A 17,154-nucleotide genomic window follows, 5' to 3' on the forward strand; every position below is an offset into this window, starting at 1 on the left:
TGAACCGCAGGCGGCGGGAACGTTGTTTCTCCCGCGTTCCGGAAGTTCGTTTCCCGCGTTTAAGTCGAGCGCGATGCGAACATCAGAGACGGTAACTTTGAGTTGTTCGATTTTAATCGATCGAACTCTTTGCCTTTTGCATCCCTCGGCGGTAAAGTAACTTATTTATTTGCCATGTGCCTTAAGCACTTCTCAATGTACATAGACCGCAAAAATAAACAAGATGAAAGAAGGCTGGTAGAACGAAATTCACTCCTAATGTAAAACATCATGTATCTTTTCTGCATCGCGTTGTAATTTATTTAAGTGTGTTGAGTATATCGTTCGTCTTCTCTTTAACAGTGATATTGTATTATTAATAATTATCTATTTTTTGTTAAATAATTTTTCTTTTATATTTATTTATTATTTATGTGACAGCCACGGGCATAACAATATTGATTTCTTTCATTTTCTTTACCTAAGTTTCGTTATCGGTATGTTAGAAATAAAATAGCGAAAAAATGCAGTTATACGTGTGATTCTATAATTACGATACAGTCAATTCTAGATATATTAGAATACTGTAAGTTTGTAATCGAAAAGCGGATTATATTGGAATATAATGTACTTGTTATATTCGTAGGAAGAAATATATGGGGTCCGGCTATAATTTACTTACTCTACTATGAGAGTTGAATCTACGGTCCGCTTGCGATGTACTTGTTCTACTGCAAGGAATATATAGTCTTGCAACTCGGTTATTCAACTGCGAATATAGCAATTTATGGAATATTAATATTTGTCAATGGTGTGTGTTGGAGACTTTACTATATTTTATAGTGAACACATGAATTTTATTAAATTCCCTAATTACAATTATATTTCATTTAATTACTGTATATTAGCATTCAGCTCAGCTATTCATGTATGTGTGATAAAATTAAATAGTTGAAAATTATTATATTATATCTATTTTTATTTATAGATATAATTTATACAATTATAAAATTTTATTTAAAATTGAATATAATAAATTAAATTGTAGTTAATTATATTTATATCATAATTAATTAAAATTAAATTGAGATTTTAAATTTATTGCGATTAATAATGATTGGAAAATTTTTTTAAATTTTTTAACGCACCGTTATTAAAATTTTAAAAGGCAAATAGCCGAGAAAAATGATATAATATGGTTAGATGTAAATATACATATTAGTTATATGAAAAGATCTGATAACATTTGTATAATTTTATATGATCATATATATAATATCCGAAATTTGGCGCGATATAATCTTATCTTTATATAATCATATCGCGTTAAATTTCGGATTTAATTATATTTAGCCAGATCATATATCGCACCAAAAGTTTTTCAGATTTAATTAAATATGATTTTATGTAATTATATAAGTCCAGTCTTTTTCGGGTAGTTATACATAAATTATAATATGCTACAATTTCGTATAATAACAAATAGTCTAGCAAGATGAATCAATGTGTGCTGGGTCAAAATCGATTTTACGGCGTAATAAACCAATCGATCGGAGCTATTTCCTCGCACGGTTGCAACATGTCAATGTCCGATAAATTTCCCATGTCTTTTCGATATCACCGATTTGTAATTGCGTGTACGATCCGGCGGTTGAACGGCGCTTTGTTACACGATAGTGTCGAGGATTCCTGGCGCTATCAAGAACTGGAATTCCATTTCCAGGCCCCACGGGTGCAACTTTTTCTATTCTTCTGGTCCAGCCTGATTTATCGTCACCCTTACACTCACGTGTTCCGCGAGCTCGGGAGGGTCGTCCTCTTACGGGTACACCCTGCGGTACACTCACGTGATTGATACGAGGTTGTAGATCGTGGTAGTGAAGGGACATTCCGTATAAGCCTCGCATGCGGCCGGAATTCTCGATTTTCCGCTCTTTTCCCTTCACAGTCGATATATATCCTCCGAAAGTGGTCGACGGTACCGGCATGCTAACCATTCGCACGTCTCTCAACTACAAATTGCACGTTTCTCTCGAGATTATTTCGTGATACGTTTTAAAAAATGTATATATTAAAGTGGCGCTTTTCTAATAGTGCCACGAAAAACGATATCTTTGGCGAATTTTAATATGCTGATGCACCATAAATGTATTGGAAATTCTCAAACTTGTTACTATTTTATATTTTGTCTATATAGATATATAATAGTTAATACATTTTTTTTTGTATTATATCCGTGCATATATATTTTAATAGAATTTTTATGAAAAATAATTCTAATAAAAATATATCATGAAAGCAAGATACATAAAAATATATTTTTATAAAAGGAATCAAGATGATATTATTTTTACTCGCATATTTTCATAAAGATATAGCAAAATGTGATAAAGTTCTGATAAAGAGGAGAATTTTCGAATTCGTTTTATAAAATCTACGAATGGTATGTATTTTTTTCAACACATATCGAATTTTTTATTCACAATTATCGTAAAAGTTGATTCATAAATTTTTGCTTATCTCTGCAAATTAGTCGATACTGTAAATATATCGTTGCTAATTTAAACCGAAAACAAATTAACAAAGTTCAAACAAATTCCGTTGAGTCAGTGAAAAGATCCTTAGGTAATGTTGCGTTTCAGAGGCTGAAGTGAGATCGCCGCGTTTCACTGGATCAGGCTGGCTGGCTTTTCCCGCCTTAAGAGCCGCTTACAAACACGTGCAATTGGAGCTGGAATTTCGGCCCGAAGCGTGGGATGGGGTACTCCTATTGGCGGGAGAACGGGACGATCTTCAAGGCGATTTTATGGCTTTGATACTTCATCACGGCTTTATCGAATTCAGGTACTTGCATTATTTACTTTCATTATTAATACTATTAATTACCGATTTAACGATGGTGAGTTCGATTTATGTATTATCGAACGTTTCGAGAGATTCGAGTGATTGAGTTGATATTTACATTAAAATGTTTATTTGAACAAGTGCATGCAAAAAAAGGATATTTGATTAATATTTATAAAGAAATATGCATTGATGAAATTAATATGTATCATAAAAGAGATACGGATAACAAACTCTCTGAAAGTATTGAATTGATGAACAAGGCGAGAGTTAGATCAGAGTATTAATTAAAAAATATTAAGTGAGAAGATTGTCGTAAACATCGGCGAGGTGCAATGAGGATCTTACGAGCGCAAACTCTTTAAATAGTTTCGAGAACGAGGTTCGTCGATTTTTTTTTTTTTTTTTTAGCCAAAGAAACAGGCGGGGTATTGAATATAAAGTTACACGGGAGACATTTTATAGAACACTTCGGCGTCATAATTTCGGAGACTTCGCCGTGAGTTTGACGTGGTCATTAATTAAGCATTCCATGCCGGGACTAATTTTTCGTTTACAGCTTAATAAGCCGTAACTTAATAGAGACCGCGTAGGTACGATTTATGGGCGCTGCGCAAAAACTGAAAGTTTACCCCTTGCAATATACTCTGATCCTGCCCCGCACCACCTTTTTTACGGCCTTTTGCGCCAGCCCGTCGACGGAAAAACTTTTTCGCCGTGAAAACGACGTCATAGGATTTATTTTATAACGCACTACGTAAAGTTTCGCGCCTGTAAAAGTACGCGTTGTGAAGTGTTACACCACCATGGGACGTTTGTAATATCGATATTATGGTATATATAATAGTGCACTGAGAAGAATTAAATATCTTTTAAACCCCATTCAATCATCGCGCTATTTTTTGTAACACAAATCGTCGCATAAGTCTCGAGAGATTCCAATATATAAAAATCAATTTATATTTTTTACGTCGAGAAAAAGGAAAGGTATCGAAAGGTCAAAGGGCGAAGTTTGTATTTTATTACAAAAAAATATTGGTTTGGTGTTTTTTTTTTTTTTTTACGCCAAAGAAACAGGCGGGGTATTGAATATAAAGTTACACGGGAGACATTTTATAGAACACTTCGGCGTCATAATTTCGGAGACTTCGCCGTGAGTTTGACGTGGTCATTAATTAAGCATTCCATGCCGGGACTAATTTTTCGTTTACAGCTTAATAAGCCGTAACTTAATAGAGACCGCGTAGGTACGATTTATGGGCGCTGCGCAAAAACTGAAAGTTTACCCCTTGCAATATACTCTGATCCTGCCCCGCACCACCTTTTTTACGGCCTTTTGCGCCAGCCCGTCGACGGAAAAACTTTTTCGCCGTGAAAACGACGTCATAGGATTTATTTTATAACGCACTACGTAAAGTTTCGCGCCTGTAAAAGTACGCGTTGTGAAGTGTTACACCACCATGGGACGTTTGTAATATCGATATTATGGTATATATAATAGTGCACTGAGAAGAATTAAATATCTTTTAAACCCCATTCAATCATCGCGCTATTTTTTGTAACACAAATCGTCGCATAAGTCTCGAGAGATTCCAATATATAAAAATCAATTTATATTTTTTACGTCGAGAAAAAGGAAAGGTATCGAAAGGTCAAAGGGCGAAGTTTGTATTTTATTACAAAAAAATATGTTTTACTAAACATCGGGCTTTAAACTGATTGAAGAGTTAAATAAACATATCTATGTTGTAATTTTGTTATGGAGGGTACTAAGAATTATTAAAAATTTCAAAAAATTTTTCTATTTAACTAAAATATGTGCTTAATTATCGTATAAATATAAGTTTTCTGAATACAAATATGAGATAAATAACGAGATAGATGTTCTACAAAAATGACAAGTAACTATTAAAAAATGGAAAGAAATATACATCGAAAATGGATTTTCGTGATAACATCTACTGAAATATAGCGATGCGATCAGGATAATAAGAATTCGAATCATAGATCCAATATGATATTCATAGGCACATTTATCAAACGCGTCGCATAATTTATTCATTAATACCAGCTGATAGTCGTCCATTGTTTCCCAGATTCGTTTCCACAATTCATTAATCCAACACTAAATGATTAGTCATGTGGATTTGTTGTTCTATTAACTGAACGAAGAGCATTACTGTGCGCTGACATATCAGCGGATTACTTTCGTGATGATCGCGAATGGATTACCGGATGTCGACAATGATTTCCATATTGATTGCATTGGCAACGATACCAGTAATGTCTTATCGATCGTAGACATTATTAAATGCCAGCCATATTCTTTCTCATCATTAACGTACAAGGATGTACCGTCCATTACGATATTAAGAAAGAGAGAGAGAGAGAGAAAGAGAGAGAGAGAGAGGGAGAGAGCTATTTATCATTGCATGTAGCAAATTAATTAAAGCAGATAAAATTGGTTTTTCTGTAATCTTTTCTACATACAAATTGTGTTTACATAAAAACAGAAAAAGAACAAGAAATATCGCAGCAGAACAAATATTCATTTTTCAACATATTTGAAATAAACTTTTTTTTCACAATCACATCCGCAAAAATACGAAGATTTGTAACTTAATTGCACGAATTCTCCTTCTTTTTCGTTTTATTGCGATTAAACTCTATTGCCTTCGGCAATGTATCGAAAAAACATTGTTATGAATTTTGCTTCGACAATGCCTGATATTTCGCGACGTGCCTGACATTCCCAATCGATTAACATCGTCCTTGTATTTTCTGCGGCTAAGGTTCGACTGCGGCAGCGGTGTGGGTACGGTCAGGAGCACGGAAACGGTGAAGCTGAATGAGTGGAACACTCTGAGTGTCTACAGACATCGATGGGACGCCTGGATCCAACTGAATCAGGAGAAGAGGGTGGAGGGACGATCGAAGGTGAGGGCACTTCATTTTATTTCCATCAAGGCCAGATGCTGGATATTATTTGTCCGTGTATACATATATATATGGAATGTGTATATATATATATACCGCAAATTCAATGAGGCGCTCGATATTCCGCAGCGAAGCGGAACGTATATTATCGAGATTACCAGTGAGTTTATTCGAATTCTCGAGATTTTCACGGCAACATTCGCGCGCTTTCCTCGAGACTTGCCGATCGTGTTTTATGTAACGGCACAATGAGAAATCGAACTCATTTGATCGCGATAATCCGTGGGGTAAATAATGTAGTTCGTAGCGATAAATAAGCATCTCATTTTTCTAAGTGAAGCTTGATTTGAAACGTCCGTTTTGTTAAGGTGATATCTAAATAGAAGGAAAATATATGTACAATGAATTAGACAATTATCAAAAATGGACAAAGCTGTGATCCGTAAAAGCTGCAGATTAAAAAAAAATGCAAATAATGCAGACAGCGTCGTATGCAAATAATGGTCATCATTTTGATTCGAATGCCATTAATGCTTACGACCAACTGTAGTAAAATAAAATTGTTTCCATTCGACGCGAGAGATTCACTTCCAAAAAGTTTAATAGCGCTGAGATGGAACCAGCATTAAACGCTGTTGTATCTCACGGAAACTTTCCGGAAACTTTAATGAGAGAATGTAGTCCGGGAATTGAAGAAACGTTCTTACATTGTGAAACTTCTTTTCGAAGTATTCCATATAGGTTGCGCAAAATTTTTGACCATCTTTTCTTTTTTATTTTGCGCGCAAAGACGAAACTTCGTCGTGGGTTATATCGATATGTGCTAAAACGCGTTATACAATGTTACCGCAACAAAACTTTGACTTTCTTGAAAATTCTCATTTTGCTGTAAAAGCTACAAAATGCTCCGCATGAGAAGTTCTTCATATTTTCGCTGCCCTAGATATCACAAGAGATAAGATACGAACAGCGTACTTTGAAAAGGGGTTGCAATTTTCACTTTTTTTAGAGCATTCATATAATTTTAATATCAATTTGAAAAAAATTTCAATTTTTTGGGGATAATTTCAAGTAGACTTTAAGAATTAAAAGTAATAAGTAAAATTTAGAGCTTAGCTATAAGTACATATGTAAAAAAATCGGGAAGTTGCAATAAATTATGACATTTTTGAAAAAAAAAAGCGACAAATCTGTGGAAGAATATGTTATTAAAAGTGCATTAATAAAGAAATCTTTCGTGCAAAAATAATCACGAGGAAATAGAATATCTGGTGAAATATCTGGAGAACGTGGTAGTAGTAGTGACGTAAGAAGCTAAAAGAGTACGAACGGTGAGATATATCGAGACAGATGGCGGAGGTTAAAAGCGGAGAACCACACCCTGGAACGAGACCGCACCTTCTTCGATCAATCTAATCAAAAAAAAGTGCCATTGCCCGTAAAACTTGTCTGAATAAGGTACTTCCGGCCACGTAATCGATTTCGCTCTTTCCCATATTAATCCGATTCAATCGATTGACCTCGTGCTCGTTCGAACTTCATCAAGATAGCGTGATTCAAAATTCGCGTAGTAAAAGGATAACTTTAATAGTTGCGAAAATGCTTTTTTTATTTCTGCATCGAAATATATTAAGGACTGCAATATAAATCAACAGAGACACGATCATTTTAAAGTTTTTTAAATTAAAAAAAAAAATATATTTTTTTTTTGCATTTGCATACTAGTTTAACGATATCATACAATATAATACATTAATTGATTTTTGCAAATATTTTTGATAAGATTTTTTAAGATTTATTAAGATTTTTTATAATATTTATGTCAGAATCAATTTAATCGCTGTGCTAATTAATATACTCAATTTCACGAATCGTCTATACACAATTAACAATTTAATTTTTTCGATATATTTAGATTTATTCTTCGATTACAAACCTCCACATTTTTAACAAAAATTCTGACAAAATCGAGCTTAATTAAGAGTCGGCGGTTTAATTTAGAATGCATCAGTGTACCACAAGATAATGCAACTCCTTTCTGATGCAAACGCCGTATAATGTTCTTTGACGTGTGAGACGAGGTTGCTGTAGTCGTTTTGCAAACAAATTCGTGAATCTTATTGTTAACTAGCTCGCTCCTTGTTTTAATCGTATTCGCGGCACTTGTATTATGCGCATATTTTGCTCTTTTTTCTTAATTTGGTTTGCATCGTTTTCTCGCGACACTACGACGCTCGTTTGCCTTGTTATTTTGCAAATGAGATGCAGCGCCAGAACGAAGGATCAGAAGTGTAAGCGAAACTTACGGTACCTTTTTACACATTGATGATAACGGATAGTCTTTCAGAGATACTTATAAAGAACTAGATCACTAATTTGCAAAGTTCTTAGATTAACACTGATAACATACTTCTTTATAATATACTTATAAATAATATATCTTTATAAGTAAGAACGAATGTCATAGAGTGAGTTGGGAAATGTAGTGTAACCGAAAGAAAATGATCTCTCGTGCTCCAAGTTTTTTTTAAAAAACATAAATATGTTATTAATTTTCCAAATCTCGAAGTTAATTTTCTTTTAAAAGTCAAGTGTCGTACAAAAAAAAAATGTCGACTAATTTTTTTAGATATCTATTTTCAATAGATTGAAAAATAATAAAATTCTTCTAAAATATTGTAACGTAAATATGTAAATATGTAAATACGATAAAAGAAATATATAATCGAGCTAATTTTGAGCTCAGCAATCAACAGCGAGGATACTGAATATCAAGAGAGCAAGTCGATAAATGCCTCATCTACTTTTTTCGCCGATCCTCTTTCTTCAACGAGTCTCACGGGCGTTCAGGATAGCGGTATGATAACGAGGAATTATCGGCTGGTTCTCAACCCATCTGTTTTTCCCGGGTTAGGTTTAATTACCTTTAAAATCGGGCAGCATCGCCGGCAAATGGCTTCGCGTTTCAAGCCCACTTTATCCTAGAGTGCCATTAAGCACTTGGTGTCCTAACGACAGCGTCGTAATTAGAGAAGCCACCCCTGACCTCTCCACTATTTTCTGTTCTCTCCAGCTATCTCCCTCCCCCCCTCTCTCTCTCTCTCTGTTTCTTTATCTCCCTCTCCTTTTCCTTGCCACATTCTCTTCACTTTGAAAAAGAAAGCAAAAAACTAAAGTGAAACTGGTTAGCAACGCCTTCGTGACCGTGCGCGATCTTCTTGTTTGATTTGAGGAATTTCCACGAAAGGAAACCTACGATCGCGCGCGCTCGAATACAAAATGCACGAAAACGACGTTAGGTATATTGGCTGACAATGGACATAGTTTGTCGTCCGATACGTCCCGAGATGAGAAATGTGAAAAATGCGCGACGCGAAAATAGCACGGATTTTAAAAGACATGGAGGAATTTCCTATTTTACATCGTCCTTATCGTGCTTCTTCCGCAATAACTACGCTGCATTGTAGCCGCCGGCTTTTTCATTTGTTCGCTTCGCGACTAGCTTGATTCACAGCATAGTTATTTGATTAGAGAATTCTCAACAAATTCGCTACGCAGAGATATCTTTATTTTAAGATATTGTATTATTATATCAGAATTAAATGCGATAGAACATAAATTAATTTTTTTTTAAAATAAAGTCTTGAGAAAAAAGGGGAATTCTACTCGTACTCTATTCGACTTTTATTTTTTTATCTAGAGTTATCGTAACTTTTGTAAAAATATTTTTCATACGTAATATATATATATCGCTATGTTATCGTCGACTTAGAAAAATACAAAAAAAAAAAATGGCCAACGTTGGACGTTATATGCCAAGTGTATTTCATGCATTAATCAGGCGGCCACAAATGCGCTGCCAGTCCAGCATGTTACGCTACAGCTGCACACGTGTAACTAGAGAATTCTGGCTTCTCAATTCCAGGGATTGTTTTCGAGAATTACGTTCCGCGAGCCGCTCTTCGTTGGCGGACCCGGAAACACGACCGGTTTGGAGCGACTTCCGGTGAGGACCGGATTTAAGGGCTGTATCCGGCATTTGGAGGCGAACGAGCACCACTATCGCTTCCCGTTGGCCCCGCAGGGCGATGCCGCAAACGGATTCGACGTTGGTAAGTATAGTATCACAGGCGCAGCATCCGGTTTCGGCGTATCAAAGTTTCCTAGATATTGCATAATTTCGGCAACGATTTTATACATCTAAATCGCGTACATGTATATTATTCTCATAAAATCACTGATGCTAGAAACCATTAATTATTCCAACGACGATTATACAATTGAGATGTTTAGTTTTCACATAGATAATTAAATATACATTTTTCTTTCTTTTTTAAATTTATTGCATATTGCAACGCGTAATGTTCCGTATAAGGTGACACTCCGGTTAATTACAATTATATCTCTCGGCAAGTTAAATGTCGAGACAAGCGCGTGGGACTTCGAACTACTTGGGGAATCCGCTTCTCACCTCTAGAAAAAAAAAAAAAGAAAACGAAGAATATATTCGGAGTTAAATCGAGCGAGCGTCGGAGGATTTGCCAACTAAATTCATGTGACACCTGTTGTCCGTTTGCCGATATAGCTGTTAATTCGGTCACCCGGTAGCGTCTGGCCGAATATGCCGTAGCTGTAAGGCGGTTAATTAGAGTTTATAGTCATTAAGTGTTTTAAATATTTTAGCGCCTGGCTCCACGTCAACTTTACAGCTGTCGCGCGACGGAACATAAATATTAATAATAATTCTCTTACGTATGTACATTGTATATACGCGCGAGTCGTTTTATTGTTTTGTTTTTTGCCATAGTAAACAACATACCAGTTTTGTATTAAATGTCGTTTATATTTTTCTGTTTCACGGCAAGTAATTTCTTACGAGAGAAAATCAACAGTTGTGTAAAAATTATACGTGTTCGCTCAAATAAATGTTTATGACAGAAATATAACATATGACGGAGAGTTTTTCACTTGGATAAAAATGATTCTACATTCAATAAAGAAGAAGCAATCTTCATGCATTAATCAGGCGGCCACAAATGCGCTGCCAGTCCAGCATGTTACGCTACAGCTGCACACGTGTAACTAGAGAATTCTGGCTTCTCAATTCCAGGGATTGTTTTCGAGAATTACGTTCCGCGAGCCGCTCTTCGTTGGCGGACCCGGAAACACGACCGGTTTGGAGCGACTTCCGGTGAGGACCGGATTTAAGGGCTGTATCCGGCATTTGGAGGCGAACGAGCACCACTATCGCTTCCCGTTGGCCCCGCAGGGCGATGCCGCAAACGGATTCGACGTTGGTAAGTATAGTATCACAGGCGCAGCATCCGGTTTCGGCGTATCAAAGTTTCCTAGATATTGCATAATTTCGGCAACGATTTTATACATCTAAATCGTACATGTATATTATTCTCATAAAATCACTGATGCTAGAAACCATTAATTATTCCAACGACGATTATACAATTGAGATGTTTAGTTTTCACATAGATAATTAAATATACATTTTTCTTTCTTTTTTAAATTTATTGCATATTGCAACGCGTAATGTTCCGTATAAGGTGACACTCCGGTTAATTACAATTATATCTCTCGGCAAGTTAAATGTCGAGACAAGCGCGTGGGACTTCGAACTACTTGGGGAATCCGCTTCTCACCTCTAGAAAAAAAAAAAAAGAAAACGAAGAATATATTCGGAGTTAAATCGAGCGAGCGTCGGAGGATTTGCCAACTAAATTCATGTGACACCTGTTGTCCGTTTGCCGATATAGCTGTTAATTCGGTCACCCGGTAGCGTCTGGCCGAATATGCCGTAGCTGTAAGGCGGTTAATTAGAGTTTATAGTCATTAAGTGTTTTAAATATTTTAGCGCCTGGCTCCACGTCAACTTTACAGCTGTCGCGCGACGGAACATAAATATTAATAATAATTCTCTTACGTATGTACATTGTATATACGCGCGAGTCGTTTTATTGTTTTGTTTTTTGCCATAGTAAACAACATACCAGTTTTGTATTAAATGTCGTTTATATTTTTCTGTTTCACGGCAAGTAATTTCTTACGAGAGAAAATCAACAGTTGTGTAAAAATTATACGTGTTCGCTCAAATAAATGTTTATGACAGAAATATAACATATGACGGAGAGTTTTTCACTTGAATAAAAATGATTCTACATTCAATAAAGAAGAAGCAATCAATTTATATAGTGGTACAACAACGTGCTTATGTGTTATATCAGTGTTAAAAAAAATTTTTTATTTGACTCTTTTCATCATTTTTTTAACACTCTCGAATATAATAGAACATATTCAAACAATTGTTCTGACGTTAAAAGAACGTTTGCCTTCTTTTAACGTCACTTTTTTTTATTCACAACGAAAAATAGTTTTGTAACAGGATTGTATTACTCTATAGCCGCGCGCGTCTACGCAGTTTCCAATTTTTTTTTAATTTACGGCCTGCCAAACTTTTTTTGTTGGAGAAAAAAGTTGAAATTGTACGATATTTGAAAGCTCCGTTTAATTACATCGGCAAGCGAGATACGATCGAGGGACGATTTCGTTGGCGAGAAGAGCGAAGGGAAATCACTACGTCGTCGGGCAAGGCTATGATTATCGCGAGTAATTATCGTTATCGCTACCGGAGTGTCGGTAATTAATTGTCAACATTTGGGGGGAAGTCGTTTAGGTCCGGTTATATGCAACAGCTGCTTCGCGTATGTCGCATTAATTACCTCTGAGTAATGGACATCTGCCTGGTATTTATATCACGATGTAACTAGCTAAATATTATCTCCATTTTGTAACATCGAGAGAGAGCCATTGTTCCTAATATATGCGGAACATAATTTAGATCTTTTGTAATCGGTCATATAACCAATCGGCCGATAGATATTAATGAACAATAAACATTTGTATAATAATAAGTTAATATAAATGATGGTGCAGCAAATGCAGAATATTTACAGGCAGAAGTATTTGTTTTAAAACAAAAAAATAAAATAAAAATACATCTTATCACACTTAGCATAAATAATTTTATTCTATTTAATCTTTTGTTACGAATTATACATTTGTGCCTTTTTGTACACATTTCTCTCTTTCTGAAATATATCTATCTATTAAAAGTATATATTATCGACGCAAGTTTTATATATTTTTTAGAATTGAGTTTAAAGAAAGTCTATTTCTCTGTACACGTATAATAAATAGATCTATACAAATATAATGCTTTAGAACTGATTAAAATATGTCCTCAAGCGTAATCAGTTATATATCGGTTAATATATTATATTATATATTACACACACACACAGTATGCTCTTTATCAGCTTGCAGTTAATTATCAAACATTGATCGATATCTAACAAGGCACCATTGTGTAACATATTAATTACCAAGAATGGAACTTGTTTTTATTTATATTTCATACGTTAATGTGTGTAGCTGCGGTAATTGATATACAGATATTTAATTTACGCATACAAGATTTACATACATTCGTAATTAATTCTTGTTTTTATAATCATTTTATATTTTAAAACATATAACAATGCCAGAAAGGCTGTAGAAAAAAAATTGGAGAATAATTTCAATTAAATAAAGGACTCAAGGAAATAAAGGATTTTAATATCTTTATTTGTTGAGTATAGTGTGTCATATTTTTATAGAATTTTCAAAATTAAATGAAATATTATGCCTGAAAAGTAATAAGTAAATTTAAAAACAAAAGTAAAATTTTTTTAATACGAATAATTTAATTATAAATTTCAAAAATGTCTAAAAATTAAATTTGATTAGTCAAAAAAAAGACATTAATTTCAAATTTATTAAAAATCATACTTTCAATATATTATTACAATCCTTCATACATATATATATATATATATATATATATATATATACATATATATAATAAATGCTTTAGATCGACCATCGGGCATTAAAATTTATATCAGGCGACCTAATGGAGCGAACGCGGTTGCATTCGCCGGAAGTCACCGTATGCGGTTTGCTCCGCGCGGACCAACCTATGCACAGTTAGTCGCGGATTATGCAGGAGTTATATACGATATCGATTATGGCAATGGCGGAAGGCAAAGTGGTGTATTCGGTCCGATGCGAAATGATGAAATTGGTATCATCATTCGACCGATATTACTTCCGGCAAAACGACATCGTGAATGCCGAGCTATATATAAAGATTCATTCGTGCAGCAGTGACATATCAGCACATTTGCCTTCGGTGTCAGTGACAATTATAACCAAGATCGATTGACAAAGGCGGACTGAATCGTTTTCAAAGCAAAAGAGACGACATACGTACGAATGGAAAATTACACCTTGACACTTGTGTAATCAGTCGATATTCTTCGAACTCAGAACTGGAAATATTATATATCAGTCTTGTAGTTGTAAGAATATAATCGCAGTTGTGTGATTTTTACAAAGCTACAGCGTCTTGAATAAAAAAATTAATAGACAAATAAAAAAAGATTAAATAACGCAAATAAAAATTTAAATTATATTTAAGAGCTTCAAAAAAAATTGCGAATCAGAATTAATGTTTACCTCGTGACGCAATAAATTTGAAGCAGCGTATTAAAGGTAAAGAAACAACTTTGTATGGCGTTTCGCGTAAAAGAATCTTTATAGCAGGATATATCGCTATCCTTCGCGGATGGATCTCCGCATTTCCGATCTCGAAATCAGAACATAAACTAGCTCGAGAAACGGCCATAAAGGGCTCGAGTTAACGAGTATCACTTCAAACTCGAAACTCGTTCTCGAACTTTGGTCTCGCCCGACTGTTCCCGAGTTTAATTCCATTAACGTACAAGCGGAAGAGATATAGCCGCAATAACCAAATGTCGCCGGAATATCCTCGTAATTTACGACGACGACCACTTTTACAGCGGCCACCGGAAGACGTTGCCGGATGTCGAAATAAAACGCTAATGTCAAAGTAAAATTAAACGACTCGAAGGACGCGGTGTGCTTTCATCATAAGGAATAAACGTGATACATTTTATTGTCTCGTTTGCACGAGACGAGGAACATAATGCTCCATCCGACGAAGCGCAAAATAAATATCCGACGAATTTCCTTGTCGGGACGTAGAAGATAAAGCTAAGCTGTTACTTTGCTATTAAATTCTGTAAATTGAGATAAAAGCCGAAAAACACGGAGTGTTAGGATGGTGAATCTTTTAAAGCTTATCTATTTTGATAACAAAAAGTCTGACGTAATAATAGCAAAAAAAAAAAAAGAAAAGTTTCCGCTATGCAGTTTATTTTATTTGAACTTTTGTATACATATTTAAATCGTTATATGGCAAAAAATTAAAATTAGGATTTAACGTATGTATGTATTTTTTTATAGAAACGTAAAAAATTATATATATATAAGCTTTTTCCTCTATATTTATTTATACCTTTTGGATTCCCATGTTAAAGTGAAAAAGGGAGCCTGAGGCTTTTCTGGAAATTACATATCCAACGAAAGGATGCATTGGGTTACACGCCGACATAAAATGTCATGTATGAATCAAAAGAGAAAAAGACGAGTACCTAACATAAAAAAGAATTTGGAATCGTTGTGAAATATTAAATTGTTGATCTTTCGAAATCTTTCTCATGTAGATATTTATATTAATTATTTATATGTCAAGAGATCTTCACGCGTATTTTCAATTGATTTAATCCTCCATATTAAACTTATTTCTTAATGACAAAATAAAAATTATAAATATATAATTACACCATTAAGCATATATATTTTTTGGCTCATTATTACTTAAATTTAAATAATTAGAATATTTATTATATTATTCATAAATAAATAATATTCTGACTGGGGCAGAAAATAAAAGCAGCCATATAATTAAAATTTGAAAATACGCTGAGTGGAAAAATGTTTTCCGCAACAAAAAGCAACATGATCAATAAAATCAACGAAGCGCTATTTTTAAAAATCGAACGGTCGCGATAAAGCAATATTTAATAATTTCAATGGTATTTATAATAACAGGCGTCAGAGATGACACGTGTACTCGATAATGCAACACGACATTTCGGAGTGCAAAACTGCCTCATAAAAAATTCGTGAACCTATCAACGGTCTTTGCGCGTTGTGAACATGAGGACGACATAAGCCGGACAGAAGGACGATGTCGTAAGCAGTGAGAAAGGGTGTTCCCCGAGGGATCTTACGAGTCTCTTTCGCATAATACAAGTTTACTCCTCTACCGACACTCCCGTGGGAACTTCTTATCACTGGGACGTAGCTTTTATGTAGCGGGAAAAGAAGAAGAGGCCAACAAAAGCGCGCATAGGCAACATGATGGCTGAAAATTTTTTATAGGGGAGCATCTTATCCTTGCACGCGCATAGTCAACTTAACAGCGCTGTCAGGATGTATCTTCCGTTCTGTCGTAATTAATTTACACCGCCTTCGCGCCGGGCTTTGAAGGAACCATTCGCGCTTTCGTGCCTTTGATTTTTTGAACTTCGTGCTGCCTTCGAGGAACGAATCGGCGAAAAGTACACCAAAAGGTTCTTTGAGCATCTGAGCAAAGAAATTGAATAAGTTTCGAGCAAAGTGGAATGGTAGATGGAAAATGATATTTATGTAATGTGATTTGTGTGCATAATATATACTCGCGGCTCTCAAAAACTATGGTTTTCCTAAATATAACTATTGAGAAATAGCTTTTGATCCGTAGAGAGATTAAATTATATTGAATTTCAATGAATTAGCCTTTATGAAAAAGCGAATTAATAATTAAATCTTCTATTTTAATTAATTTCTCTCTCAAATCGACTTTATTTTTTTAGGAATAGCGTATCCGCGTTTACTTTTAAAAAATCCAACAGAATTTTCTTCTCTTGTGTGAGAAAATGGACAGACTTATCTTTTTAATCGCGAATAAAAGCTTTTATTTATTCCAAACGGTAATCTTCGAAACATTTGTGTTAGAAAGTTTCTCGTACGCGATTCGTAGCTACGTAGAACGTATTTATAATTAGTAAATGCCGGAGGGCGGGGTCGTGTTAAGTTTTTCTACCTACCCCGTTCAAGTTTGATATTTAATTATGTACGTTTGTTTCAGTTTGCAATATTTAAAATCACGGGAAAGAATAATACATTTTTCTTCCTCTCCTTTACCCTTTAGTGCACTCTCCCCCAAAGCAAATTTGCGTTCACTTCTTGTCAAATAAACGATTTATATAATGGGTACAAGAATCAACACGCACTATTAATTGCAACATGAAAATGCGAAGCTCTTACGCGCAGCAATATATCGCCCGTCTCGCGCTTGACGATATATTTGTAGATAAAATACAGGTCGTCGTATACGTTGATGTTTTCCACTTGAGTTTCGCGAAACATCGGGGG

General features: G+C 34.9%; 1 protein-coding gene across 1 annotated transcript in view; it reads left to right on the plus strand.

Annotated features, from left to right (window-relative positions):
* The window catches only part of LOC115243627 (pikachurin-like), a 134,136-nt gene that overhangs the window by 101,844 nt on the left and 15,138 nt on the right, over positions 1–17,154 (plus strand). Inside the window, exons 7-9 of the mRNA XM_029820761.1 lie at positions 5,616–5,760; positions 9,686–9,952; positions 10,871–11,057. Coding sequence (XP_029676621.1) covers positions 5,616–5,760; positions 9,686–9,952; positions 10,871–11,057 — 599 coding nt within the window. The remainder of the gene's footprint in view (positions 1–5,615; positions 5,761–9,685; positions 9,953–10,870; positions 11,058–17,154) is intronic.

Source organism: Formica exsecta, unplaced genomic scaffold (assembly GCF_003651465.1).
Source record: "Formica exsecta isolate Colony F162 unplaced genomic scaffold, ASM365146v1 scaffold72, whole genome shotgun sequence".
NCBI lineage: Eukaryota > Metazoa > Arthropoda > Insecta > Hymenoptera > Formicidae > Formica > Formica exsecta.